Source organism: Thunnus thynnus, chromosome 21 (assembly GCF_963924715.1).
Source record: "Thunnus thynnus chromosome 21, fThuThy2.1, whole genome shotgun sequence".
In the NCBI taxonomy this organism is placed as follows: domain Eukaryota; kingdom Metazoa; phylum Chordata; class Actinopteri; order Scombriformes; family Scombridae; genus Thunnus; species Thunnus thynnus.
The window spans coordinates 6,089,955-6,117,386 of NC_089537.1; the positions used below are offsets into that span (position 1 = coordinate 6,089,955).

Consider the following 27,432-nt stretch of genomic DNA (forward strand, 5'->3'; position numbering starts at 1 on the left):
GGTGACTGACTGTAGTGGTTGACTAAATAAGCTGGCACGACTGATGTCAGGCTTATTCACTTTATACAAAAAGGTCAAATGAAAGGGCAAGGTTTATGATAATTCAAATCATGTATTTCACACGCAAATAAGCACCTTGCCACAAAGACACCTAACAGACTCACAAATGCAGACTCCGTTCTGCTCTGTGAGTTGTGTGAGGCTTTCAAGTAACTCCCGGTGATCAGTGTGTTGCCAGCAGAGGACAAACTATATAGTCGCGACACTGCTAATAAAATAGCTCAAGCACGTCTTTCGGTTTCCATTACTTTCATTTTTAATGCTTATACAGATTTATCTGTATGAAATTGCCAGATGAAATCAATGTATTTGTTGGGATCTATTCCCAAGGACACTTGGCATACTCTGCGTGCAGTTTCATAGCATAGAAAAACAAATTGGTGAGCAGTGAGGAGTGCCAGCTTCATGCTTCAGCAACACTTAAATAACACATTTTACTTTAAAATCCACCTTAAAACAAGATGATTCTCCATAACAGCTTCTCTTTAGAGACCACTGAGTTGCACATGCAGGTGTAGTGCACATTCTTCTGACCGCAGGACTTGGAAGCTTGATCTGAAATGCTCACTAACTTAGGGGTTCAACAGCGCTTGCTGTTATTTCTACCATTTCGATGCCATCTTTAACATGTAATTTTGATTTAAAAAACAGTTTCCCTCTGTCGTTTCCATTCCACTGCCTTCTAAAAATCACCCCATGCCTTACATTTGAGTGGCTTGATGTCTGTCCTTATCATAGGAAATGTATCTCTTCCTTCCACACTTATTATTCACCATGCTGAGGCACACACTAAGCCTCGCAGCATGCCCCGGCCATGTTAAAACACCCAAATCAAACCTTTTATTTAGGTATTTTTTAATAAAGCCAACTCCTTTGGCAGCGCAGCCAGTGCTGCACTGCTCTGATACATGACTCTGACCTCACAGGGCAGTATCAGTCACCAACCACGCTCTGACCTTATAGGCATGGACAACCTTTTAATAGCAATGTAACTCCTCAAGTCTAAACTTGTTTGTATCATTTGCATAATTGCAAAAATGTCCTGAATACCGAACAGAGATTTCTTGTTGCCTCTTTGTACTTTATCACAGTCAACCAGTTTGAAGTGCATGTCCTCATCTGTAAGGATTTATGAGTCGCAATTTAATTGGAGGGAATTAGTGGACATTTAGCTTCTAATATCCATCAAATTAATCTCTGTTTCTGTTTCCTCTCTTCTCTTTCCCAGGAAATCCAGAATGGCTTCCGGGATTAACCTCTGCTCTTAGTAGAACTACCCAGAAGTTCACGTTCATTTACACAACGTCTCACAGCCTGAGAAATTCCATAATGTAAATGTATCTGGCTCTTTTTTTTTTTATTAAACCTTCGGCTTTGGGCCATGAACCTTAGAGGATTTACCGGGACCACTGTTTCCATAGTCTGGATTTAGATTCCTCGTTTGCCTGGACTACTTCACGGACCTGCAGCGGTGGCTAGTGGTGGCGGCTGTGGCGGCGGTGGTGGGAGGAGCTTGCCACCTTGGAACACAGGGATAATTTTACAGACACGTGCGCCACCATGAGGATATCCACCACCTCCTGTATCTGTCCCTTTCTGGTCTGCCTCTGCTTCATCCAGAGGTGCTATGGGGCGAGCCACCATGTCCCCGCCAAAGTGCCCTCCAAGAACCAGACCAAACTGGCCAACGGGGAGACGGAGGTGCACCACAGGCCTAAGCGTGGCTGGATCTGGAACCAATTCTTTGTTTTAGAAGAACACATGGGACCAGATGCGCAGTATGTGGGAAAGGTAGGATTTCATTGAACTGACTGCAACTGTAAAAAAAAAAAAAAAAAAAAAAAAGAATCTTTTGATCCCGGGGAACTTGCTTTTGAACAGCTTACTTAGCATTTTTGTGTCTCCTCTTGTTTATTGAGAAATGGGTTATAGCAGTAGCAAGCTGTTCTATTGAGGCCGATTTCCACATCAGCATTGTACATACTTCTGATGGGCAAATTCAGGTTCATTTGTGAAGATGTGTGTTTTTTTCCATCACTACAATGTCCGGCGGAATTTCTCTCATGATAATGTCCAAAAAATGTTTTATTCTCTGTGATTAAGGGGTGCCTCACAGCATGTCTACCACTCTGGGAAGCCAGCTACGCAAGACTGGATTAAGTTTGAAAGTGAGAATAGACCTCGACATGAAGCTGTCTTTGAACTGAAACATTAGATTTGGTCTCTCGGTGGGAAATGAATCTGGATTTGATCTCTTGTTGGGAAATGAACCACCACAGTAAGAAATTGGGCAGTAGTGCAATGGGGATAGAGTAAACCAGTGTGCTTCATAGTTAAGAGAATTTTATGAATGTAATTTTAGTGTCATTTCAGAGAGCTTGATGTCTCTCACAGTGAAAAAAACATAGGCAAGGCAATTTTATTTGTATAGCACATTTCATGCACAGAGGCGATTCAAAGTGCTTTACATAAAATAGATAAAAATGAGCTAGCATAGAAAGATGAAAAGATAAAAACAATGTGTGAAAGACATAAAAAAGAATAAAAGTCAGTGTGCAGTTATGAGTCATAGTGCATTTATTAGAAACAATTAAAGGAAGAGGTGAACATAAAGTCTTTAACCTGTTTTTAGAAGTAGCCAGAGTTGGGGCAGTTATGAGTAGCATAATAGCTTAATGAGGCTTCACCATGTTTCATTTTAGGCCTAGGAACAGTTATCAGCCTGGTCCCTGATGAAGAAGTCTATTGGGTATATAGGATGGAAGAAAGTCTGAGATGTATTTTGGCCCGAAACCATTAAGTGATTTATAGGCAAGTTATTTTTGACAAGTAGTATTTTGAATTCAATTCTATAGCACATCAATGCATTACCAATGCAGGGACCTGAGAACTGGTATAATAAGTTCAGCTTTCTTTGTTTTTTTCAGAACTCCAGCAGCAGCATTCTGAATGAGCTGTAGCTTCCTCTCTGCTTTTTTGGGAAGGCCTGAAAAAAGACTGTTACAGTAGTCTAACCTACTAGAAATAAAAACATGAATTCGTTTTTCAAGGTCTTGTTTGGACATTTATCCTTTGATTCTTGCTATATTTTTAAGATGATAATAGACCAGTTTTGTTATTGACTTTATGTGAGTGTTAAAATTTAGATTTGATAGTCTTATACATAATGAGGCCTAGCGGGAGCATGTAGAGGTAATAATGAATAAAAGAGGCCCCAGAATTGAACCTTGAGGTACCCCACACATCATGCTAGTTCGCTCAGATTTGTAGTTACCAATGGAAACAAATAGTCCCTGTCTTGCAGATATGACCTGAACCAATCTAAGACCATGCCAGAGAGTCCAATTCAGTTTTCCAGTCTGTCTAATAGTATTGAATGTTCAACAGTGTCAAAAGCAGCCCTAATATCCAGTAACACAAGGATTGAAATTTTGCCAGAATCAATGTTCATGCAAATGTCATTTAGAACCTTAATAAGAACATTTTCGGTGCTGTGACAGGGTCGAAAACCTGATTGGAATTCATCTCAGATACTATTTGAGGTTAAAAGGTTGTTAACTTTGCAACTTTCTCGATTATTTTATCTATGAATTGATATGGGTCTGTAGTTGCTAATTACAGAAGTGTCCAGGCTACTCTTTTTTAGTAGAGGCTTAATAACTGCAGTTTTTAAGGCCTTTGGAAAAATGCCTGATAGGAGAGAGCTGTTAACTATTTGCAGTAAGTCTGTCGCCAAGCAGCTATAGACATTTTTAAGGAAGCTCATTGGCAGAGTGTCAAGGCAGCATGTTGAAGGCTTAAGATGTTGTACAGTTTCCTCAAGAGTTCTGTAGTCAATGGCATTAAACTGGGTCATGTTTATCAAGTTACTTTTATACCGATGTAGTGGTGACACATTTTTGTATGACATGGAGCTATTGATAGTTTGTTTAATGTTTTGAATTTTATCCCTAAAGAAGGAGGCAAACTCATTGCATTTATTGGCAGATAGGAGTTCAGGAGCTATTTTTGCTGGGGTTGCTGGTCAGCCTAACAGTGGCAAATAGAGTGCGTGCATTATTAATGTTTTTGTTGATGATATCAGAGAAGAACGATTGTCTAGCACTTTTCCGATCTAGATTGTAGGAATGAAGTCTCTCTTTTCCGGCACTCTTTTTTCTGGATTTTTACAGTTGCAGCATTTCTCCACGGTGCTTTTTGCTTATCAGAAGTTGATATCACCCTTACAGGAGCAATGACATCAAAAACATTCACAATTATTGAATTGAAATTAATTAAGAGATCATTAACAGAGGCTGAGGTAGTAGAAATAGTTTCTGCAAACAGTGCACTAGTTTTCAATCTAAAATGAATGTCAGGAGTAATAAACATTTCAAAGAAAATGCAAAGATGATCAGTCAGAGCAACATCAATAGCCGCAACAAATGATGATTTAAAACCCCTTGTGATAAATAAATCCGAGGTATGCCCTTGGTTGTGGGTGGGCCTGGATTCATGTTGAGACAGTCCAAAGGTGTCAAGTAAGTTGTTTACTTCTTTGGCATCGTTATTGTTGGGGTTGCCAACATGGATGTTCAAATCTCCTGATATAGACAGACAGTCATATTCCATAGAGATTATGGACAGTAGTTCAGCAAACTCATCAAAGAAACTACTAGAATATGCATGGCAGTCTGTGTACACAGTCAGGAGTAAAACACGAGGGGAACATTTCAATACAGCAGCAAGATATTCAAACAATGAAAAGTCTCCAAATGATACCTGCCTACATTGAAATAAATCTGAAAAAATAACAGCTACTACTCCTCCTGTCTTATCAACTCTGGGAGCATCAATGAATTTAAAATTCAAGGGTGCTGACTCAGTAAGAACAGCCACTCTGTGATTCAAATCAAGCTAAATTTCAGTAAGAAACATGATAATTTATGACTAATAATCAGGTGACTGATTAGGAGAGACGTATTCGATAGTGATCTTACATTAAGTAGCGCCGCTTTAATGGTTGTAGTGACAGAGTGTAGGGACACAATGGGCTGTTGGGGAACAGCAATTAGATGTGATGTATTTACAGTACATGTTGAATACTGTTTGTTTAGTCTAGCAGTGATGCTGACAAGACTGACATGAGTTTACACTTAGAGCAGTTTGATAGTCAGGCTGTTGTGACACAGTGTTCTTGGCAGTGATGGGGCTGCAGGTCAAGGGGGAGGCGGAGGGGGACGTGTAGGGTAGTAGTAATAGTAGTAATAGTAGTGGGTGTTCTTCTTGCTGAGGGTACAGTGCAGCTCGGTTGTTGGCGGTTGGTGGCGACTTTTCTGTTAGCTCCACAATAAGCCACAGGGAGCTGGTTAAGTCCTCTGCTTGCAGATTGCCTGCCCTTATCTCCTGAAATGTGAAAATGTGTTTCTCCGCTGCAGTGATCATTATTCTAGGCACTCAGGCACAGACTAATCCCCTCAACTGCACTCCGAGAGAAAGAGAATGAGAAAGGCAGAACGCTCCTCTGACTGCACATATGTCTGTATTTCAACAACTGTATGATTTGAAGGGAAAAAGAAAGAAAATAGGGATGACATGCTTCGAAAAAAAGGGCGTGAGGGGAAAAAGAACAGCAAGAGTAAATATCACTTTCCACCTCAAAAGTCTGTTTATTGAATAAACCTGGGGTTTTAATCACAAATGTCCTTACTAGCCTGACAAAGCAGAGAAAAAAAGGTTATTTGTTGGTGAAACATGTATTTGCTAATATTATTTGATGCATGAATGAACCATAAAATCCCACAGCCAACAAAAACAATCCCTCAGCATTTATGAAGCGTCGTGTCCTGAGAATCAGACAATATGATAGCAGCGATATTTGCTGCACATTCAAAGCGTCAGTTTGTCGATGCACTAACAGCATGAAGACGTGGTTACTCTAACATTAAATTCATCCACTGCTTTGAAGTTTATGATTGTTTGGTTTGCTGGCTGATTGCTAGCTCTACTCCTACCTTTAGGGTGTTGTTGTTCTCTCTATGTGTGTGTGTGTGTGTGTGTGCATGCGTGTGCATATATGTGTGTGTGTCTGGTGAGTGCTGCTGATGAAAGCAAAACAAACATAAACAGCTAATCCTGGATGATAATAAACCACTGAGAAGAAACATAAACATTATTAAGGAATCAATTTGACATGCGTGTTTAAAGAGATGAGGTCTCCAGATGGTTAGCACAAAAAACATTTAATTATGTGGGTTGGGACTGGTGTGCAGTGTCCTACTGTGGCCAGGAGACAGAATGACCCTTAATTAGACAAAGACGGGGGAGGAGGAGGAGGAGGAGGAGGGGGAGGATTAATGCACTCGGCACGTACTGCTCTGTATTATTATTTTTTTTTGTTTTTTTTTTTCTTCCTCCCTTTGCTTGATTAAAAACTCTGGACATTAGCAAGCAGCAAATGAGCAGATCTACTACAGGGAATTGCCAACACTTTCTTTGTCGATAATTGATTTCATCAAAAAATATGTCAAGTTTTGAAATAGGCATTAAACGATAAGGTATGTGATAAATAGTGCAAACAGAAATGGAATTCTAATTATTGCACGGTCAATATAAAAAGCACCCATATGCTAAGAAATCTGCAAGGTCAAACATAACACATGCATACCGCTATGTTTCACTTGGCCTTGGCAGCTGGAAATGTTATGTGTACTTTTTTTACTAACGTTCTCACATAAAGGATAGCACAGAGCGACTTCTGGGAATAAGTGAAGCGGCCAGCCTGTCAAGAACATTTTTAATCCCCCTGAGGTATGCCGTAATCCCCAATGACACCTTTCTGGGGGGGCTGATGCATTTGGGAAATGACAGCTTTGTGCATGAGTGAGACGCAAATGCTTGGTAGGGGACAGGGCTTCTCTAGATATGAGACAGGAGACAACCTACTCCTCCAAAGGGAGGTGTGAATGTCTTCGCGTCAATCAGCTCAGCATGGCGCTTTGAAGTAGTCAGGCAGGTTACAGACTGGATGGTAATTTTTAGAAGACGATGCAAATCCCCAAACCCTGAATGAATATGAACTGCAGTGAAATGTCTGCTGTAACTTAGTTGGAGGATGTTGTGCAGCTTTTGGATAAAAAGCTGCACAAACCCTCAATCCTTGGTCAGAAAACCTTGAATTGTACCATCATTGGGTGTCTAGCTGCTGCTAAAATATGCAGTAAATAATGTTAGATTTGACAGAACGGGAACTTCAACCCAAACTAGGAGGAATACCCCTTGTTTTATCCTGTGTTTATTTGCAGAGCAAAGTGGCAACCTCTAAGAAAGGTGCCTAAATGTTTTATTCATACATCTAAAAATGGATTGTGCTGTGACAGAATCAGGCAACTGTCTTGTATGTACAGTAATAGCTCAACAGTGGGAATGGAAAAAAAAAAAAAAAAAGTGAAGTGAGGTTTTTACATAAAATTGCTTTTCACCCACGCTTTGTCATGCAGGAAACAAGTGTATGTAGATTGGAATGTTTTCAGTGTTTAACCAGTGAAGTGTTATATGAAATAACAAGGAACATTTCACAGCTAGTGTTGTTACATGGCGTTGATGGAAAGAGAGACATTCTGGAAATGGCAGAAATAAGATACTTACTGTGTTAGACACTGAGATATTTTTATTAAACTGAAACGTGCACACATGGGTGCGGATGTACATGCGTGTCGGCAACTTAAGATTTGTTTTTCGTTATCGAGTAAGCTTTTAAATATTAGTTTTGATAACCAAATTAATCAGTTGTGTGAAAAAGACCATCACAGTTTCCCAGACCTCAAGCTGACGTCTTCAGATTTGCTTGATGTGTTCAACCGACAGTCCAAAACCTTCAGATATTCAATTTACAATGATATAAAACACAGAAAAGAAGTGAATTCTCACATTGAAGAAGTTGGAATCACAATTTTACTACCTAGTTACTAATTACTGATTATATAAGAGTAGTTTCATTGAGTCAGTTTTTCAAGTGTACATTCAGTTTTCTGTGAAAAAGAGATTCATTGATTTTTTTTTTCCCTCACCAGTTTTATAAGGAGTTAAGTTCAACAGTCTTTGTTTGGAAAGGCTCATCATTATGCAGTCAGGGATAGAAATGTATCTTTAATGCTGTGTCCTTGATATGGTCACACTTTCATAGCCTAAAAAGATGAAAAAAAAAAAAAACTAAAGAAAACCAAGTGAATTGAGTTCTTCCACTTCCATTGATTCAGCAAATGCAGAAAATAACACTCGAAGCTCATGTCTGCTGTCTGTGCAGGCATGTATAATTTCCAAAGTGCATTCCTCTGTCCACAGGCTGAGACGTTCAAACATATTAGCACCATTTACACACTTGAGACTAAAACCATTCGCCTTCACTTGCTGTCAGAAAACAAGGCAGAAACTTCATGTTTCCTAAAGCTGATGTGCTGACCAGTTCTGTCTCATTCAAATATCAAATTTTAACAGCAGTTAGAGGCAGAGCCATTAAATGAGTGTCAGAGTTGCTTCCGAGACTCTTAATAATCTCATTACTGTACATCAAGAAGCCAACCATCCTGCTGGGAAGACAACGATTCATTCTGTTTCTCCCAGCAGATGTCAAAATAGAGGACAACTATTAGGGCGGATCTCCACGATGTGCATCGACGGCACGTCTTCAGCACGCCCCTCATCACTGTCTCTTGATGTATGGTCATTAGTGGTGCGCTCCATCATCAGGGTTTACTGTGACTGTTACAAATCAATCGAAGAGAAGGGGGCCGTTCAGAGGAGTTGATTGGGAGGGAGCATGGTCAAAATGTGGTGATAATCAGACAATCAAGCACGCCCACATAAAAAGTGATTAAGTCCTCTTGAGTGAAGTATAAGAGCCGAGATTTAATCAAAAACGAACCCACCCCCCTTCGCTAATTGCAAATATGAAGCCAAGGCACTGATCATCAGCTAGGGCACGTAGCCTACTCATTTCCCCCCCGTCCCTCCTCCCCCTTCATCACCCCCCACCTCACCATGCACATTGTTGATGGAATAAATGCTCCGTACCCTGACTCCCACCTTCAACTCCCAATTCTCCATCAGCGAGGTCTGCTTTCAACATCAAAGTCGTGCGGTTTTAACGAATCTCTCGCAACCACCGTGAGGTAAATGTCGCTGTACTGTTTGTCCAGCATTTGTCTGATTACAAGAGTTTTGAAATCACAACGTAGAAAACACAGATAAACAAAGATTTTGAGCTCTCAGTGGTGCATAAATGGCTATTTGTGCCTGTAGCCTGTAGGCCCATTTAGATATGTCATGAAGTTGATGTCTCAGTGAAATTGCAACTTGCTGGAAGATCGACTATAAATCAGCATGGGATCAATCAGCTAAAATGTAGCCTCTGTGTGTTATATTTTGGCATATTTCATGTCCTCCCTCTGGTATAAAATGTGATACTGTGATTTCTTGTAATTGTCACATCCACAGTTTTATGTTGAACTTGCTCATTTTCTGCCACAGATAGAGAGATATTCTCCTTGTTTACCTCCTTTCAAACACAGCTCATGATAAGTGGACATAACAGCGGTAAACCAACATCCTCATACACAACCGGAGAGCAAACAAGGATAGCGAGGCACATACATTATGTGGATCTTGTGCGTTGAATACGGCCAGGCCATTACAAAGGGCATTTACCAATAATGCAATTCAACCAGGCACATACATTATCAGGATCTGTAAAATGAAAAGGACAAAGCCAGTGAAGAGGAGAAAATAGGTAGAAGAGCAAAATGGATGAAGGTCAAGCTGTGTAGCAATTAATAATGTATCTGGATAGCACTCAATAGAGCGTGTCCTCCAGCGGCGCTATGTAATTATTAAAACTGTGTTACATGTCATGTACACCTTTTTCCAAAAAGTTGATATTCCCCAAGCTCCATTGAAGTTCGTTGATATAAGGAGATGAATTTCATTTTCTTGACTCTACCTGAAATAGGAAATGATTTATGTCTGTTTGAATTGCTGCCACTTCTAAGCATTTTGGCTGATTATCGCAGCACCATGTGGCCAGTCAGCTCTATATTTATTCAGCAGAAGAATTGGCAGGAATAGAATAATTGGCGTGTTGGTAACGTCTAAACCGAGACTGAATGCTGCAATGGTGCATGCTGTTCTGTTTTCACAGAAATAGAGAGAGTTTTTGCACAAGTTACACACTTTAAGCGCCGCCTTTTGGCCGTTCATTCCATAAAAGTTTGTGCTAATAAGTGTTTGTAAGAGATCCTTCTTAAAACGGACACAAATTGGTGGAGTAAATAGCTGCTGGATGATGTGATAACTTTAATGCAAACAATGAAACATTCCTTTAGTTAGGCTGAAAGAAAGAAAGAAAGAAAGAAATGCAGTTACAGATCATATTTCATTATCCAGCAGGCCTAGATTATCAACCAAAGGTATCAAATTACAGACATTTTCAATCTCTTACTAACCCAAATTTTGATGAATAAATAGTCTGAATTAAATAATTAAAGAGAATATAGCTAAACAGATTAATGTTATAACCAGATGTTCAACCAATCCAGTAAGCCAAAAGGCCAGTCCACAGTAAAATATATGACATGTACTGACATTATTTGTTATTATTATTATATCAAACCTGTCAATTTATCATGGTTTTGATATTAGATTGTATCATCCAGCTGTATTGCCTAGTTATTATTGCTTTATCAATAGTGCATAGTTTTCTATTGAGGATAGTCTTAACTAATAACACATCAGCTTCTTAGAGTAGGAGGAATAATGAATCTGGTTATTATGATGTTAGTTTTTGTTGTTATTAAGTCAATTAAAACAGTAATGGTGATGCTAAGAAAGGCTGGTTAATGTAATAATTTACAATACATCTGTCAGCTTGTTACATTTGTATCTGTTCTGAGGGGAAATGATTAGCTGATAATCAAGAAACAAAATTAATTGCTTACATATTTGATCGATACCAATATTTACTGCTTACAGCTCCACATTTTCTCTGTTATTCTTCAGTGTAATTTCCACACTGTGCTCTTGTTAGTCGTGATTTGTGACTTTTCATTTGTCATCGACTCTAGCGGACTAAATGTGTGACTGAACAACTGTAATCAGAAGTTACAGCTTTAGTTTGATTACGTTTGAGACCCATTAAGTTTATTATATTATCCAGCATCATTACACCAGTAACAATACTATTTAATGTTGCAGAAATGACACTCTAGAGGTGGATTTCTGTCAGACTTAGACACCTGACAAGTGGTACGACAGAGCCAAAGGTAAACCGTTTTGTCTGTGAGCACCAATTAGCTTGTGAACACAAACACTTTAAGGCTCCTCTTGACAATGAGTATACAGAGAGCAAACAGTGAAAACATCTAGCTTGTTAACAAAAGAAGATGCACTTTCTCTCAGGTTGCTCCTCCGGGCATATGATGAAATTATAAGTGAGGTTCTCCCAGAGATTGAAGTGTTTTCACCAGCGACTTTAGAGCCCCAGACTTCGTTGATCTCTTTAAACTCCTCAGAAATGCATTGCCAGCTGCCAGCCGCCAGCCACATGCCAGTCATCTATTCCACTAGTCTTTAATAAAGTCACCCATAGAGACAGAGAGATAAACACAATCCCTTGTTTTGATGCCCTGTGGAGGAAAAGGATTCTTCTAAGTCTTTGTGGGGAGATGACAAAACAACAAGGTTGCGGAGGTCATAATTTCCCCTTTCTCACAATGCCTCCCCAGGCATTACTGATCAGAGATTTTCATACATTTCCATTCATTATTTACTGCATGGACTGGACATTGCAGCTATCCTCGCCTCTACACTGGATTGCCACACATATAGCTGATGTATGTTAAGCTCACATCAAGCCCGCTCTGTGGTTTAACAAAATTGACGCTAATTACATTAAGGCGGGTACTCATGAAATTTTCTGTGTGATCAAAATTAATGAGGTATAAATAAAATATCCCACCGCTGACGCTGAATGCAGTAGAGGCCCCTCTATTTTGAAATCATGTGACAGAAAATATGCTCCAGGCCCATCAGCTTTGACTGAGAAGGGAAAGATTTGATAAAATAAATAGTTGAGGGGGTATTTTGACCAGAAAAAGTTGGACACAACTTACTTCTTCTAATCTCTTTGGTTTCCTTTGGCGTCAAGCAGTCACAGATGGTTAGTTAACATGAACAAGTTGTGTGCAGTTCATTTACAGCCGGGAGATACATCTGCATAATATCTATCGATATAAGTTTTCATATTTTGTTTTCTTTTCCTGCTCCTAAAGGCTGCAGTTGATTCAGATTTTTGGAAATGACTTGACTGTCTTGAGCGAACTGACCGGTGGATGCATTTACCTTTTTTTTCCCATTTGAAACCATATCAGTCACCCAAAATACCCAAAAAATATATATAAAATATATTCACAAATGACCAAGACAGTGATATTAAGTGAGATTAAGATCATTTTAAAACCAACCAAGACCACATAACTGAAAACACCTGAAAAAAGCATTTAATCAGGCACACTTATTTCTCAATAACCCTAACCCTAACCCTTTTTTTTTTGTATTTGAATGTTCAATATCCTCATATTTTTAACTCTCAGCTGGCCGTACACTGCTGTACTTTCAGCCCCATGATGTTTGTGTAATGGCCCGCAACCTGTTGACACTTTTATCACCCATAGATTTTGGAAGGCAGTAGTCGCCATATGCATCATTGGTTCACACTCTGCCGAGCATGATTTATTGGCTTCTGCAAAAGAAGTCAATGGCTAAATTAGTACTTTGACTGGAGGCGAAATTACATTTATGAGCTGGAGTTGTAGAGTGCAGCTGAACAGAATGGAGGTGGACTATTTTTTTATGTAATAACTCTTGATTCTCTGCATTTCAATGATCATATCTTTAGGTAGGAATTGATTATCGAACTACAGCGAGCGTATGAAGCTAGTTTTTCTAAATGTCTTTCGCTACATTAAAAATTTAGAGACCGCAGAGTGGTGTTAAACCGTGTCAACAGAGAACTTGTCTACACTGTCATTGATGTGTAAACACATTTTGGTCCTCGCTTTGGAGATAGTGTTTCACATTACTACAATCTAGCAACTGATTAATTACCTGATTCAACAGGATCTTTGACTCCTTATCTAATTACAAGCATGATATTTACCACGGAAAGGACAGTCAGCTCTCATCAAGAGTCAGGCCTGCAATCAACAGCAGCTTTCTAATTAGTAATTTATTTGCTAGTCCAGGTTTTGATTAGATGTGGCCTGAGGACCTCAGCTGTTCAACTTGTTAAATAACTCGTCTCTATGTATGTTTGAGCATTTTTAGCACAAATAATGTTGAAGTCTTTTGCTTTTTTTTAATTATTGATTTGTTTTTCCGTCGTTGTACAAAGTGATTGGAAAAGACAGCTGGTCAGAGCTGGGCTTCATGGTCAGTGATGCAACTCAAGCACATTCATTGAGTTTTGTTTTTTTAGCTATACAGGCTTTCCAGTTATGTCATATCTCCCTGCAAGAGATATCTAATGGATGTCAAGTGGAGAATTAGTTGATATAGTAATCAATTATGCAACAAACAGATAGGAAAAATATGTACAATGTGGTTTGGTTCATAATGGCTGCGGTGTTTAATGCTCTAAATAAAACTGAACAGCATGATAATAAATTGTTTCTAAATTTAGGTTACTATGAAAGTGGAGTGTCTTGTTTTCAGCTGTAGTCTGTACTCCAAAACACTCGAGCTGTGTCCCAGTTCAGTGACTGCATCAGTCAGATGTGTTTACAGCAAGATCATTGCAGCTGACCAGTTATTTTTTTGCAAGCTTTGCCGGATAACATATGTAAATCATTATGTATCATCAGATGTAGGGCCGTGTGATATGGCAAAATTGTTTATCTCAATGATTTTTAATGTATGAGATAATATACTGTGTACCACGATATAAAATTCACAAGTAGTAGATTCAGAACCTGAAAAAGAACAAAGTGCTTCAAACAGATAATCTCTTTAAATGGGTAATCTTCAATCTCAATGATTCCTGCTTCACAACATGTTTACAGCCAGGAATCCTTAAATCAGTTATTTGTTTATTAGTTAACATTATTCCTTCAAAGATACTATTGGCACCATGTCTTTTATCATTAAAAAAACAACACAACATGAAGCAAACAGTAATGTTAGTTTGTTGCTTAAGGGTGTTTCTCTGAGAGCCTTGCTGCTTATTCCAGGGGATAGGTCTAATTGCTGGTGTGTGAGACCTGCACTCTGTATGCTTTATTGGGTGGTAATGCTTCAGGTGATATGTGGTATTTTCTGTCCTTGCTAGCGCATGTTTCCAGCTTAGATGACATACATACATCACTAATCTGTTCCGTGTTTGACTTGCTGCATTTTCACTACAGCGTTTTTAAAGTTATTGTGACTGTCGAGCTGTCATTCTCTGTGCCGACACAAAAAGGTTTCCTCAGAGGGAGAGCTCATCTCTCCCACATAACTGTCCGACTTTTGTTACCACACAATAGCGAGTAGTGTTTTTAGCTAACTCAACCAACTGTCCTGTGTTTATTTCGGGAAATGATTGGTTAGAAAAAGCTTTGTTCCTGTGATTTGATGGGTTGTATTGTTGTCAAGCACTGACAAAACTTAACAATATGTTGATGTTTCTAATTTTCTTACGGAGGACATTTTCTGTTGCGATCAGTGTTTTGTATCGTTTATATCACCCAGACCTGATCAGATGTATCAGCGCTGTTCCCAATCAAAGACAATGCAGGAATTACATAATACTCTTTGCTTAGACATGCATTATATTGAGACATCTAATTCCTAAATAGTCAGCCCTATTTAGAAATTTTAGATGTTACATGTAAAATACTCACTCTCGTCCAAGGCTCAGAAACAAGAACCATCAGTAAGGCTTTTAGAGTTTATTACAACTTCTAAAAGCCATTTATTGCATCTAGCATCGTTGTACTGTACAACATAATCAGCACATTTGATTTTTCATTTGAAAAATGAAAGTTGCACTTACCCAAATCACTACAACAGTAGTAACTGAGTCATATCCCTGTTGATTAGTCTCAACCTGAGTCTGCTGTTCCTATCTGTCTTTGTTTGTCATAATTTTAATATAACAACTCAACTTGAAATATTGTTTTTATTTTATTATGTTTTTTGACTGATGCACCTGCAGTTCAGGCGCAGGCGATTTTACCTCTGTGGAGCTCCGTGTTGTTTTGAAAACTCAACATATTAAAGTGCTGAGGGCTACTCTCTTTTATCTGACCAATGCTGCTAATTGGCGTTCAACAGAAAATGACCCGCGTTTGTAGTAGAGGTTGTAATTATGGTTTATCATGTCAAAGCTAGTCCCTTTTTATGCCGTTTTTACATGATTTTGTTGTTGTCGTCTCCCCCTCTACATTTTGGTACTTTGCAAACAGGTTTTTTATAATATCCAGGCTTCTCCTGACTCTGTATAGATTATAATGGGAGAAAGAGTAACATATTATCTCCATACAAACACAGCATGAATTATTTATCCACTGCAAGAACGTGTATCTTATGTTCTCCAAAGACTTGCATAAATCTTGTTTGAGACTAGACTGAGGTGTGTTTTGGAATTCAAAGGTTGGGTTTACACCTCATTGTTGTGCATCTACAAATACAAAATACAATAATACCACCAGGACCGCCATTATGTAAAGCATTTTCAATGCTCAATGAAAATGGATTGTTCTGTTCTGTTCTGTTCAGCTATGAGATTTTCCTCAAGGAAAAAAAAAATCTATGTTTCATAACATGTTTTATTCATGGATGAAAATGAAATAGTTTAATTGATGATACCATGGTGCCCTGGTTTGGAAATTCAGTGGTATTGTAAAATATAGTTATGAAGTTTAAAACTGCAACCCAGCTGAGCAATTGGCATGAAAGTCTTAATCCTCTTGGTATCAATTATGGCTGAACAAGTGGCTTGGCTTTCCCTTATTCCTTTCTCTCCTGTTAGGAAAGAGGCAGTATTCTTCCATCTTTAACAGTCTTGTAAGGATTTCTCCCAAACCCTTAATCTCTGAAGATGCATGTCTTTTAGCAATGCTCAGGTGCAGTCAAGCCTGAGAACAATGTGATGTCTGAGTTAGATGATGGGGGTATTCTTCAGCAGAAACATGGGCAGAGGGCCAATATGCAGTGCAGTAATGGTTACTGCTATGTAAAGCGCAGATGTTTTTACAGTAAATGGCCATAGTACCGTACAGATTGTATGGAAGTGTAGCAGATTTGAATTACAGTTTATTCTTATACAGAACAGATCCATACCTCTTATTTTTTACCATTATTGCCATTATTTTGTTGATTAATCCAATGATTATTTTCTCTATCAAATCTTCACATTTGAGAAGCTGGAACCATCTAAAGTCTGGTGTTTTTTCCTTGAAAGCAATTAACCATTCACCAAAATGTATGATTAACTTTCTGACATAATAGTAAAAGTGCTTCTTCATGCATTTATCTTGCAGCCATTGTACAGCAGTGCACTGTGACCATTGTAACTTTTACAACCACAAATCATATTTTGAACACGTGAATCGAAAAACTGCCCCAAGAAGTGATTTTGGCAACATTCTCTTCTTTGTATTCACACCCTCTGTCTGGTTTCCCTTGCAGCTTCACTCAAACTCAGATAAAGGCGATGGATCCGTCAGGTACATTCTGAGCGGGGAGGGAGCTGGGACTATATTTCTCATCGACGAAGTGACAGGAGATATTCATGCCGCTAAGAGCCTGGATCGGGAAAGGAAAACACATTATGTCCTGCATGCACAGGCCTTGGACCGCAACACAGAGGAGGCACTGGAACCAAAGTCGGAATTCATCATCAAAGTGCAAGACATCAATGACAATGCACCCAAATTTCCAGATGGACCCTTTGTAGCTACGGTGCCAGAGATGTCAGAAGTGGGTGAGTAGTGCTACAAAATAAACTGGACCTTCAAATGATTGTGCTTTACCTTCAGCAGAAACCTTTGTCTGAATCCCGCCCTGAACTGTCACGGTAAAGACGATACAGTTTGTAGCATGCAGTCATACAGAGAATACGCTCCATGACACAAACAATTACTGTCAAAATACTTTAATTGATAATTAATAATTCCAGTGCACGAGTTCCACCTGGAATGTTTTGGCAGTGCACCACTTAGCTGTAGCGTGCTCATGGATGTATGCTAGCCGGCTTATCTGAGGAAGCCTGGTTACCCCGGTTACCCCTTAGTGTCGCTGCTGTCAGAATGACAAACGAGAGACCCGTAACACTGACCAAATGCAACACTATTATTAAAATAAGCTCCGTTATCTTGAAACGATACCGTATCTCCCCGTCCCCCTCCCCCCTGTCTGTGACTGTCACCTTTGAGTGAAGCCGTTCAGAACAACGATAAAAACATTTCATTTCTGACGTGGTCAGATTGTGAACGTTGTAAGAACCACTTCTGAGAGAGAAAATATAGTTAAAAAGTATTGCAGTAGAATTAGTGGTTTCATCCCTCTGAGTGATATGTTATTATATATGACATCATTAGATTATTAATACTGAAGCATCAGTGTTAGAGCAGCATGTTACTGTTATAGCTGCTGGAGGTGAATCTAGTTTCAACTACTTTATATACAGTTAGATCATAAATCAGTGTAAAACAGCTGTCAGTAGGTGTGCTGACTCCTTGCAAGAAACAGAGAGGTTTTCTTTTTCCACTGCAGAGCAACTACACAATTTCAGCAACAGTTTCCACTGCAGCACAACTAAACTGTAATAGTTTCAGCCAGTGAGCCATTGTTGGATGTGTACATTTTTGAAAATAAAAGACGAAAATGTTATACTTTTTTTTTTTCTGCTGTACAGAAATCATACCGAACCATGAATTTTGTGTACTGTTACACCCCTATGAAAAAACTGACTGAACTTGATTTTTTATTTTTGTTGCTTTGAAATATTCGTCATGTTTGTATTCCATTTTATACCCACGGTAAAGACTAACCTATTATGGCAAGACCTTTGACTTTACATCCTGTGTATGTTTCAAATAGACTCATGACCATGTGCTGCTCTAAGAAGCTTTAAAAGGAGGTATTAATATAAAGACCTGCATCAAACATGTTGTTACCCTGTGCAGCATTCTGGTTTGTCCTCTCTCTGATAATGTTCTACAGAATGTTTGATCATCTGTAAGCCAGCCGAGTCCTCTTTTTCCATCTTTGTTTTCTGGTTATTGTGATGCTTTCCCGGGTGGGCAGGTCTTTATAAAGCACTCAATAGTGCCTTCACAGCAATCCCCGCCATCGAGACTGTGGAGTCCTCCACATCATGGAAGAATGAAAAGCCTCTATCCACCTCCTCTGAGACTGTTGCTCTTCGCAATGCCCAGCATCATGTGGCAAACATCTATTTTTTATTTCTTTATTCTACTGTTCTGTTTTTAGCTCAAGTGAACAAAAGCCACCCTATTCTCAGTCCAGTGGATTCTGCCTCACAGCACAATAGCTCAAAAGTATGGTACTCAAATATTTCACAGCACTCCTTCAAAACATATGTAGGTTGTCCAAATGGTGGCCAAACTGCTGTCAGGGCAATTTTGCTTCAAATATACTATAAGATAGCAAATTTCTGGCGCTGAGAGTTTGTCGAAAACATTCCATTTATATCTGTCTGTCTAAAATAATCCTTTCACTCGCTCAGAAGAAGTTGAAATACTAGAAAATATCTCAAAGAGGGAGTGAACAGCTTCATCGGTTTCTTGCAGCAAGAAGATGGAAATGTGCAAAACCGATTAAATATGCAAACCCCAATAGACCTGTAGGCGCCCTCTTTATAAACAGTCAATATCTCCCTGGTTGCATTCATGAATATTCATGAACAGACAGGCCTGACACACATACAACTTTGCCAGTCAGTATTTGTTTCTAAGTCGGATGTGTCAAATACATGTCTTAATCTCTACTGAGACTGCTACACTGTATGTTCTGGCGCGTTGTGTGTGGAATAATGTTTACCGGCACACTATTGACTATTTTATTTTTAGGTTTGTACTGTATATAAAGGTGTTGTTGCTACTATAAGAGAGAAATAAGTATATTATCTCATTAAGTGAGTAATGAGTATAATAGCTCATTAAATAAATATATGATTTCATTAAATGATTATGATTATTTCATAAATCATCTTTAACTCTAAATGAATGCATAAGAGGGTAATGAAAATATACTTGAGTCACTAATCTGTGTATTGGCATCCTTCGTTTAGTTCTAACGAGACTACTCATTTTAAAGTTTCAATGTTCGCTGAAAACTTCATCATCGGTTGCACAAAAAGAATCAATCGCCATTGATGACCCAAGGGAGGAAATCAAGGACTGTGAAGGGGAAAATAATTAGCCTTTTTTTTTCCCGCCCCCTCTTTTGCTCATGTACATTAAAGTAATCCTTCTTCGGTTCAGCGTCTGCAGCGTCAAATCGGCTGTAACAATCAACTGTCCTCACACTCCAGAGCACTAATCCCCCAGCATTTGTCAATATGGGCGCTCCCAAGTGCAGGAAGGGGCTGTCTGGGAGTGTGGCAGCTAATTGGTAGCGATGTTCTTTTTTCCTGTCTAAATTGATTAGCTGGGCATGTGCCAGATAGTCCGATGTTACTGTTTCATACCTCCCATCCAATGGTAAAATCAGATTTTTTGAAAGCTAGATGAAAGGAGTATCAATTTCCTGCTACTGTATGTCTCCCAGCTGAAATGTCTCTAAATGGAGTTGTTAACCATATCAGTGTTTCCTGTCAACCATATCACTTCTGGGAAAATCACTGTTTAATAGTGGTTTCACAACTCGGAGGCAGAGGTGGTGGTTTGTTTAGATAAACAGTTATGATTAAATGAATGTTGGAAAATTGAGTAGAATTGCACACATGGGTAAGTGTCAAACCTTTAATAAACAAAACAAAATAGAAATTCAGGGTTCCATACAGGACTGAACACGTACTTTTGATTTATTTTCCCTTATTCGTGTCTCTCAAATGTGGTTTCTATTAGAAGCTGTGATCCATTGTAAAACACAGATCAGTGTTGGTTTACTCCTCCATATACCCCATGTTTTATGAGATGTACTTGTACATTTTGTTTTACCTTCAAAATTCTAATCAGATTTCATGTCAGGCCTCTCCGAAAACCCACATTTGACATCTGCATCAAGAGATGTATTGACATATTTTATTACATTAAAGGTCTAGTTTGTAGAATTTAGTGGCATCTAGCAGTGAGGTTGCAGATATCAACTAACTGAATAGGCCTCCCCTCACCTCTCCCTTCCAAGCATGTAAGACCTATGGTGGCTGCGAAAGGTCCTCTCTAGAGCCAGTGTTTGGTTTGTCTGTTCTGGGCTACTGTAGAAACATGGCGGTGCAACATGGTGGCCTCCGTGGAAGAGTACCTGCTCCCTTTGTAGATATAAAGGGCTCGTTCTAAGGTAACAAAAACACAATTATTCTTATTTTCAGGTGATTATACACTAATTAAAACATACTTATGGATATTATATTCCATTTCTGCAAAGTCCGCTAGATGCCACTAAATTCTATACACTGCACCTTTAAGATGACGTCTTATTTCAACCCATTAAGTCTCATCCAACATCTTGCTAAGTAATTGCTGCTTCATTATGGCACAGATTCATGAAATGGGAGTTTTTCATTTCCTGACCAAATGAAAGTGGGGATGAAGCAAATGGCACAAAAGCCTCGACTCAGACTGAGAAAGAATGAAGTACCTGTTAGTTATAATCAAGTTTCAGAGACCCAACCTGATATTTTAAAAGTGTATTACTATATGTTTTGTGGTTGCGACAATGAGTTCAATGAGGTCAGTAGAGATAGATGGATTAAAACCTTTAGTGTAAAATGGGACACAGTATGTAACTAGGTAGGTTCTTAAGGGAAATGTATATCAGGATATGTTAAACCAAGTACAATTTTCATAATATTTTTGTGAGAAATTCAGAATCCATTTTATAATACAAGATCATCTCTGCTTTACTATTGGCCCGCGGCATGCCAGCATTATGTATAACTTTTTCCAGATTTTTAGGACTATAGAGCGTTACATGAATATGAACACTTACATTTTAAGGGAGCTGCAAAACATCTGATAAACTGCCTGAAGTGATGTCACTTGATGTTATGTGTTCATATTCATGTAATGTCAAAATGTTTTGCAGCTCCCTCTGGAGCCACAAAAGACTTTATACTACTTTTTTTTTCACAAATGTGTAGTACTTCCCAAGACCTTTAAACAGACTTTGTTCTTTAAAATAATGTCTGTCCCATAACTAAATTAATTTAAAGGCACTACACCCAAAAGGGGTTTGGTGGTTAAGTGTAACGAGTCCAAAACTCCCAGATGACCTGTGCAAAGTCATAAATACTTTTTATTAATCGTTTCAGTTTTTATAAGTTAGCACTAACAGAGAGAGTTCACCCTATAAGACAGACTACAAAAGTCTAATTTTGGTAGTATTGTAAAGTGTCTTTACTCTCCTGGAAGTCTATTACAAGAAAAAAGGAGCTGTGACCTTAAAACTCTTTACAACCAGATTTCAAGCAGAGCTGTACTATGAGTGAACCAGATTTTTCAAAGTTTTTTCATCAAACGGTTGCATACTGACTCTTGAGTGTTCACTTCAATGAGTAGAGTCAGACCTTTTTTAATGTCGCACTCATCACCTTAATAGTTCCAAACATACAGCACAGTACTTGAACACACCTAAGTTGAAGTGCTTTGTGAGCAATTGCAAGCAAACTGAACAGTCGATTAGCGGTGCATAATGGCTGCATTATCGGTCAGAATATGCAATAATTCTGTTACCACAGTTACCACACGAAAATAAAAAAAAGCTGCTGACATTTATACACACCATTTTGTGATCATATTATTAACCATCCTAAACAGAATTGTACAAAAAACATGAATCATGCAAAAGGTCACAGATGAGGATTTTCTTTACTTAAGCCATTAACACGGAATGACTCAAAGTTCATCAATTAAATTATGTACTAACTAATGCTTTTTTCTTAGATAGATGATTTAGAAGTGATTCAACTTCCAAAGCAATCCCAGAATTGATTAAGTCCAAATAATTCCCAGTGCAATTTTCGCTGCAAGGTTGATAGAGATTCAGAGTGCCCAAGCATGCTGTGGAGTACACGGTTCATTATGGCCTGCATCACTCATATCTGGTGGGATAAAGTGGAGTGAGTTTCACTTGTTTCATTTACTTTAATTCCCAAAGGATAACAACAGAGCAAAGTGTCCGTAAGATTTACAGGCCCCTTTGATGCAGATAGTTCATACATTATTTCTGCTAACACCATCATACTATGATATTTACATATATTAATGCATTATGTAAGCTTGTAGTGCAATTACAATGCACTCATCATGCAATTATAATGGGTTAATGAAGCCTGTAATGCTATTTGAGCAACCCTTCAAGTGTTAAATTGAACCACAGTGGCTTACACACAGTTTTAAATAAGTGTAAATAATGAACCATCCCTCTAAGTTTCGAAATCATTTGTCTTTGTTTTTGTCATCTTTTGTAATACAAATATCATGAAAACAAAGACCAGCGCTTGTGCTCATAGCATTTTTCCATTTGAGGGTTAACAGTTGAAAAATGTCCAGTGATTTTCAGGTGATGTAACACACATTGCAGGTTCTAAATGATTGTGCAACAGTGACTGTGGACAACTGATTGTATTTCTGTATGATTACACTGTATTTTTTATATGATCATGCTCCATCACAAGGTCATTGTGAAAGTGGCCATTTTGTCACTATTAAATCTGAGTGGTTTTGTGTTCACATAATGGCTGTTAGCTAGCTAACCACAGTATCTGGCCAAATAACATTCATTTTTACACTGGGAACCATGGCCCTGGACCCTGGGCCTTCAATAGGACCACATGTGGCTATAAAACATCAAACATAGCAATAAAAATAATAGCCAGAGCCCTGTCACATGGAAGTTCAGCATATTAACGGTTTCTTTGCCCCATCTGGCTTCACAGCACACAGAGCTGATTCTGGAAAACCAGTCACACAAAGCTGGCTATCATGACATCACTAAATCCAAATATGACATTTAACGACTGTGAAAATAAATGAAAAGAGTAAATCACATTGACTTATTTTATATATTTGTTTAGCTGGAACAAAAGTAAAATATCTAGAATAATCATTAGCTACTGTTCAACAACTGAGGATGGATCCAATGCTAATCCAATGTTTTTGTGTTTATTTGAGCCTAGGAAATACTTGAATTTCAGTGTAGATTTAATATCTCTCTGCCAGAAGTAAAGGCAGCGATGCCATACAAACAAGTTAAATGTAGATATCAGATGTCTCATACTGACCTGAGGTGAAATGGGAAAAGGCACAAGCTCTTTGTAAGCAATGCTCAGCCATTTTTCACTTGCTTCAATTAAGACATTTATTCCCATTTCATGACCATGGCAATGAAACTAGAGATCCAAATTGTAGGTTTGAAGTATACTTATTACAAATTGCAGAGAAAACTGTGATTATCAAATGATAAAAACAAATTTGTGTATTTCTCACTAAAATGTGTCTTGACTGCAGGCTAGTTATAGGAAAATTGTGACAAATTTATCCATTTCATGCTGACTTCTGCTCCTGAACACTGCAATACCAACATAAATTCAAACACAGCAAAAATTCAGACAGAAAATTGAACATAGGTCAACCCAAAGAGTTACAGTTTTAACTATACAAATAAATACCAACAGATTGACAGTGTTCATAATGAGACCAGTTAACAACCAGAAACTTGTGCCCATGAAGCAATCAACAACGACTCTCTGCATCCTTATGGCCGGTGAACCTTTCATGGAAAGTTTGGAGTTAACATACATTTTCAGAAGCATCTTCATCTTCAAGTATTCTTGTCAATTCCTGCCCAGAATAAGGCAACAAGTAAATTAATGTTTGTCATTCAGCAGAGAAATGGAACTGGGAGTAACTGGGTTCACTCACTGACTACTTTCGTGGATCGTTTATCCACTTAGTATTTGTGAAAGCCTGGAAGATGTCGGGATATTGTCCCGCTCACAACTCAACAAAATATGATTGGCCAAGACAACTGTCAAAATCTAACTTATGCCCACATTAACTTGAATTACACAGACATTCGTTACAGTTACTGAAGGTCCTGGCAGGGAGGAGTCGCTGATTCACCCAGATACCATCAGAAGAAAAACTATGATTGGTCCATTTCCTGCTCTGTTATATCAACCCACTGTTTGCCAAGTTTATAACTGGCACCAAGAATTTTTTACTATTATTGCAGTGAATATAAATAATTAAGAAATACTTATTAGGAGTACAAAAATTCTTTCAATATTTTTTACTAGGCCTTCCTTGAAGGTCCAGAGTTTCCTTCTGCCTTTTTACATCATTTTTATTTCATTACACACATCGGTTTGTCATTTTTTTTTAAACACATCATGTGAAACATTGTGTTATTATTTCCTAAAGCATGCTAGGTCATTGTGTAACTAGCAGTTTCTTTGGGAGACTTCCTAAAGCTGCAACTCTTTGTTTTTTTGGTTTTTTTTATTGGGGACAAGTCTAGCATTTTAAGTATCTCTCTCTTTCTATCTCTGCTATAATATATTCAGATTTTCTGCACAGTAATCCTCACTGGATCTGATGGCCTCAAACATGTTTGCTAGGAGATTTTCAACAGAAAGCCACCATACAGTGAAGCACATCAATACACTTGTATTAATATTTAAAAAAAAAAAAAAAAATGAAAAAGTAATTTTCAGGAAATCATTTTACTGTGTTCATTTTTAGGGACATCTGTGTTGCAAGTCACAGCGACTGATGCTGACGATCCAACCTACGGAAACAGTGCCAGAATAGTCTACAGTATTCTACAAGGACAGCCATATTTCTCCGTTGACCCCAAAACAGGTGTGGTATAACTGTGCATGCTTTTCAAAAATGCTTAGACAAAGTTAATACTCACTCTCTTGCAAGCATGGTAACTATAACTATAAATGGGAGTAATAACTATGTTATAATCTTCATTGTTGATCTCCTAAAGTGATGTATATATCATTCTGTGAAATCTGTGCACCATACTCTCCTTGCGGTGAACATCCTGCTCTGTTATTGCAGCACGTCTGACATCGTAAAAGCTAAAGCAGCCACAGCAGAGTTATGGACTACTCATACGACTGCTGTATTGTTGAGCACGCAATCCACTCTTTGTGAGCCATAACTAACTCCTCAGGGGTCAAAGGAGACATTTGTAGAGATGCCTTTAAAAAGCCATTGTTTCTTACCTTCTGAAAGCTGCAGTGCTTGGTTTTTTTTTTCAAAATCCATCTTTTGTATGAGAAGCATCTACTAGAATCTATTAAATGTTAATAAACCTTCTAAAGTGCAAGACATATAACTTTTATATGATGTGAAGAATGTCTTGCTGTGAGACAGTGTATGTCTGTTTACGTCTGATCCCTCTTTGTCTCACAAAGTGAGTGTGTGATTGCATGCGTGTTTCTGAAGTTTTGCATGCTTGTCTTCGCTGCCGCTGCTGCTGCTGCCGCCGCCGCCGCTGCTGTCGGTTAACATGAACAACAATCCACTTGTATGAATTGATTAATTGCTGTCTGGAACAACTATTGGCCCCTTTGAGACTATACCGCCCATGTAAAACATGAATTCTTTGTTGAATGAGCAACACAAATGAATTGCTGAATATTTTGACTTTACCTCGAAGGAAAATGCAGTGGGGATTGATGGAGCAATTTCACAGCGGTGTGGTAAGGCAGAAGTAGTGCCTATGTCTGAATGAAAACTTGGCTTTTTCATACAACGTCATATATTTTGTCTACTATACAGTATGTTACTTTAGTTGAAATGTATTTTAAATCACATTTTGACTGTAAAATACTACACAGATTCTCCTTTGCCCTCTCCGTATGTTTCGGACACATTAGATGGCTTGTTTTGCTTGAGCTGACTCGGCATCTTGTCTGCATTGTAATTCAGCCCGGGGCATGCAGAGGAGTGAGTACGTGATCGAAGGCCTAGCCAGCTGCACTCTCTGCACAGCACTATTCCACCCACACGTATTAATTTATACAAGTCGGCTGTTGTTTTTGCCACCGGCAATCCACCATACTCACTCAAATTAGGACATGGAACTCCAGTGGTCAGTGGGAAGAGTGCACATGGAGGGAGCTGCACCTGCATGTGATCTTTAATATGCTAAGTCTTAAAGCAGTTGTGTTGGCATGCTGCCACATTTGAGCACCGGCACTGGGGAGGTGAAACTGCTTCTGCATCTGTCTCACAGCGTATTAGCTTGCTTACACCTTCTCCTATCCACATGTACCTGGCTCCCACAATGCTTAAACCGCAGAGGTACCGTCTTTGGGAATTCATATATTATTAGCAGGATTAAGAACACACACACATGCAGCACACACATGGACAAATCCACCTTTTCCCATTTGACCTTGTCCTGGTGGCCTGATGCAGCAGTGACAGATATTACAAGACCCATGAGGTAAGAGGAAAGGTCATTTAAGAACAGAGGGTAATGATAGCATTTGGCCGGCACATATGGTGTTGAAGGAATCCCCAAAGGACCGTCTCGGACTTGACCCAAATCCTCAGCAAGCGACAAAGTGAACTGTTTTACCTGCTTCTCTCTCCTGGCTCAGTGGTTGTGATGACAATTCAAACCTACCAGAGAATGAAATGATAGACCTGCCTGACAAATTAATTGAATGTTACTATTATGGGACTGCATTTACAGTATATAACACTTTTTCAATTTTAGAACAGAACAAAGCGCTGATATAACAGGTAGCCTCGGCAAAGCAATCAAATGTGTGTTTTAGCTCCTGAAACTTTTACAATATTCACCATGAAGTATTTGCAATGCCTTGTACCCTGTAGCTTTCAAAATTAAAATACTGTTCAAAGAGAACCTGCTGTTATAGATCCAGAATGTAATGACTTTATGTCTCTCAGTCAATGAAAAATACAGCATGGCTGTATTGCTACTTCATAGCTGAATTAGGGTTTGGTATGTTTATTATGAAGGGTAATGTGTGCAGTGAGAAATGATTATCTTACAGTTTCTGAATTATCCGATTAGTTTTGCCTCAGTGCAGTTACTCTTTAAAAGCTATTTAAAGTAAATTTACATTATTTCATTCTGTTCATAATCTAGATTAATTCACAAGTATTTATAATATTTATTCAGACT

The 27,432-nt window shown here is 38.6% G+C and overlaps 1 protein-coding gene across 1 annotated transcript in view; it reads left to right on the forward strand.

Annotated features, from left to right (window-relative positions):
- LOC137173401 (cadherin-18) overlaps positions 1–27,432 on the forward strand; it is an 89,157-nt gene that overhangs the window by 18,987 nt on the left and 42,738 nt on the right. The window contains exons 2-4 of the mRNA XM_067578214.1: positions 1,289–1,851; positions 16,759–17,053; positions 25,002–25,121. Coding sequence (XP_067434315.1) covers positions 1,621–1,851; positions 16,759–17,053; positions 25,002–25,121 — 646 coding nt within the window. The 5' untranslated portion in view covers positions 1,289–1,620. The remainder of the gene's footprint in view (positions 1–1,288; positions 1,852–16,758; positions 17,054–25,001; positions 25,122–27,432) is intronic.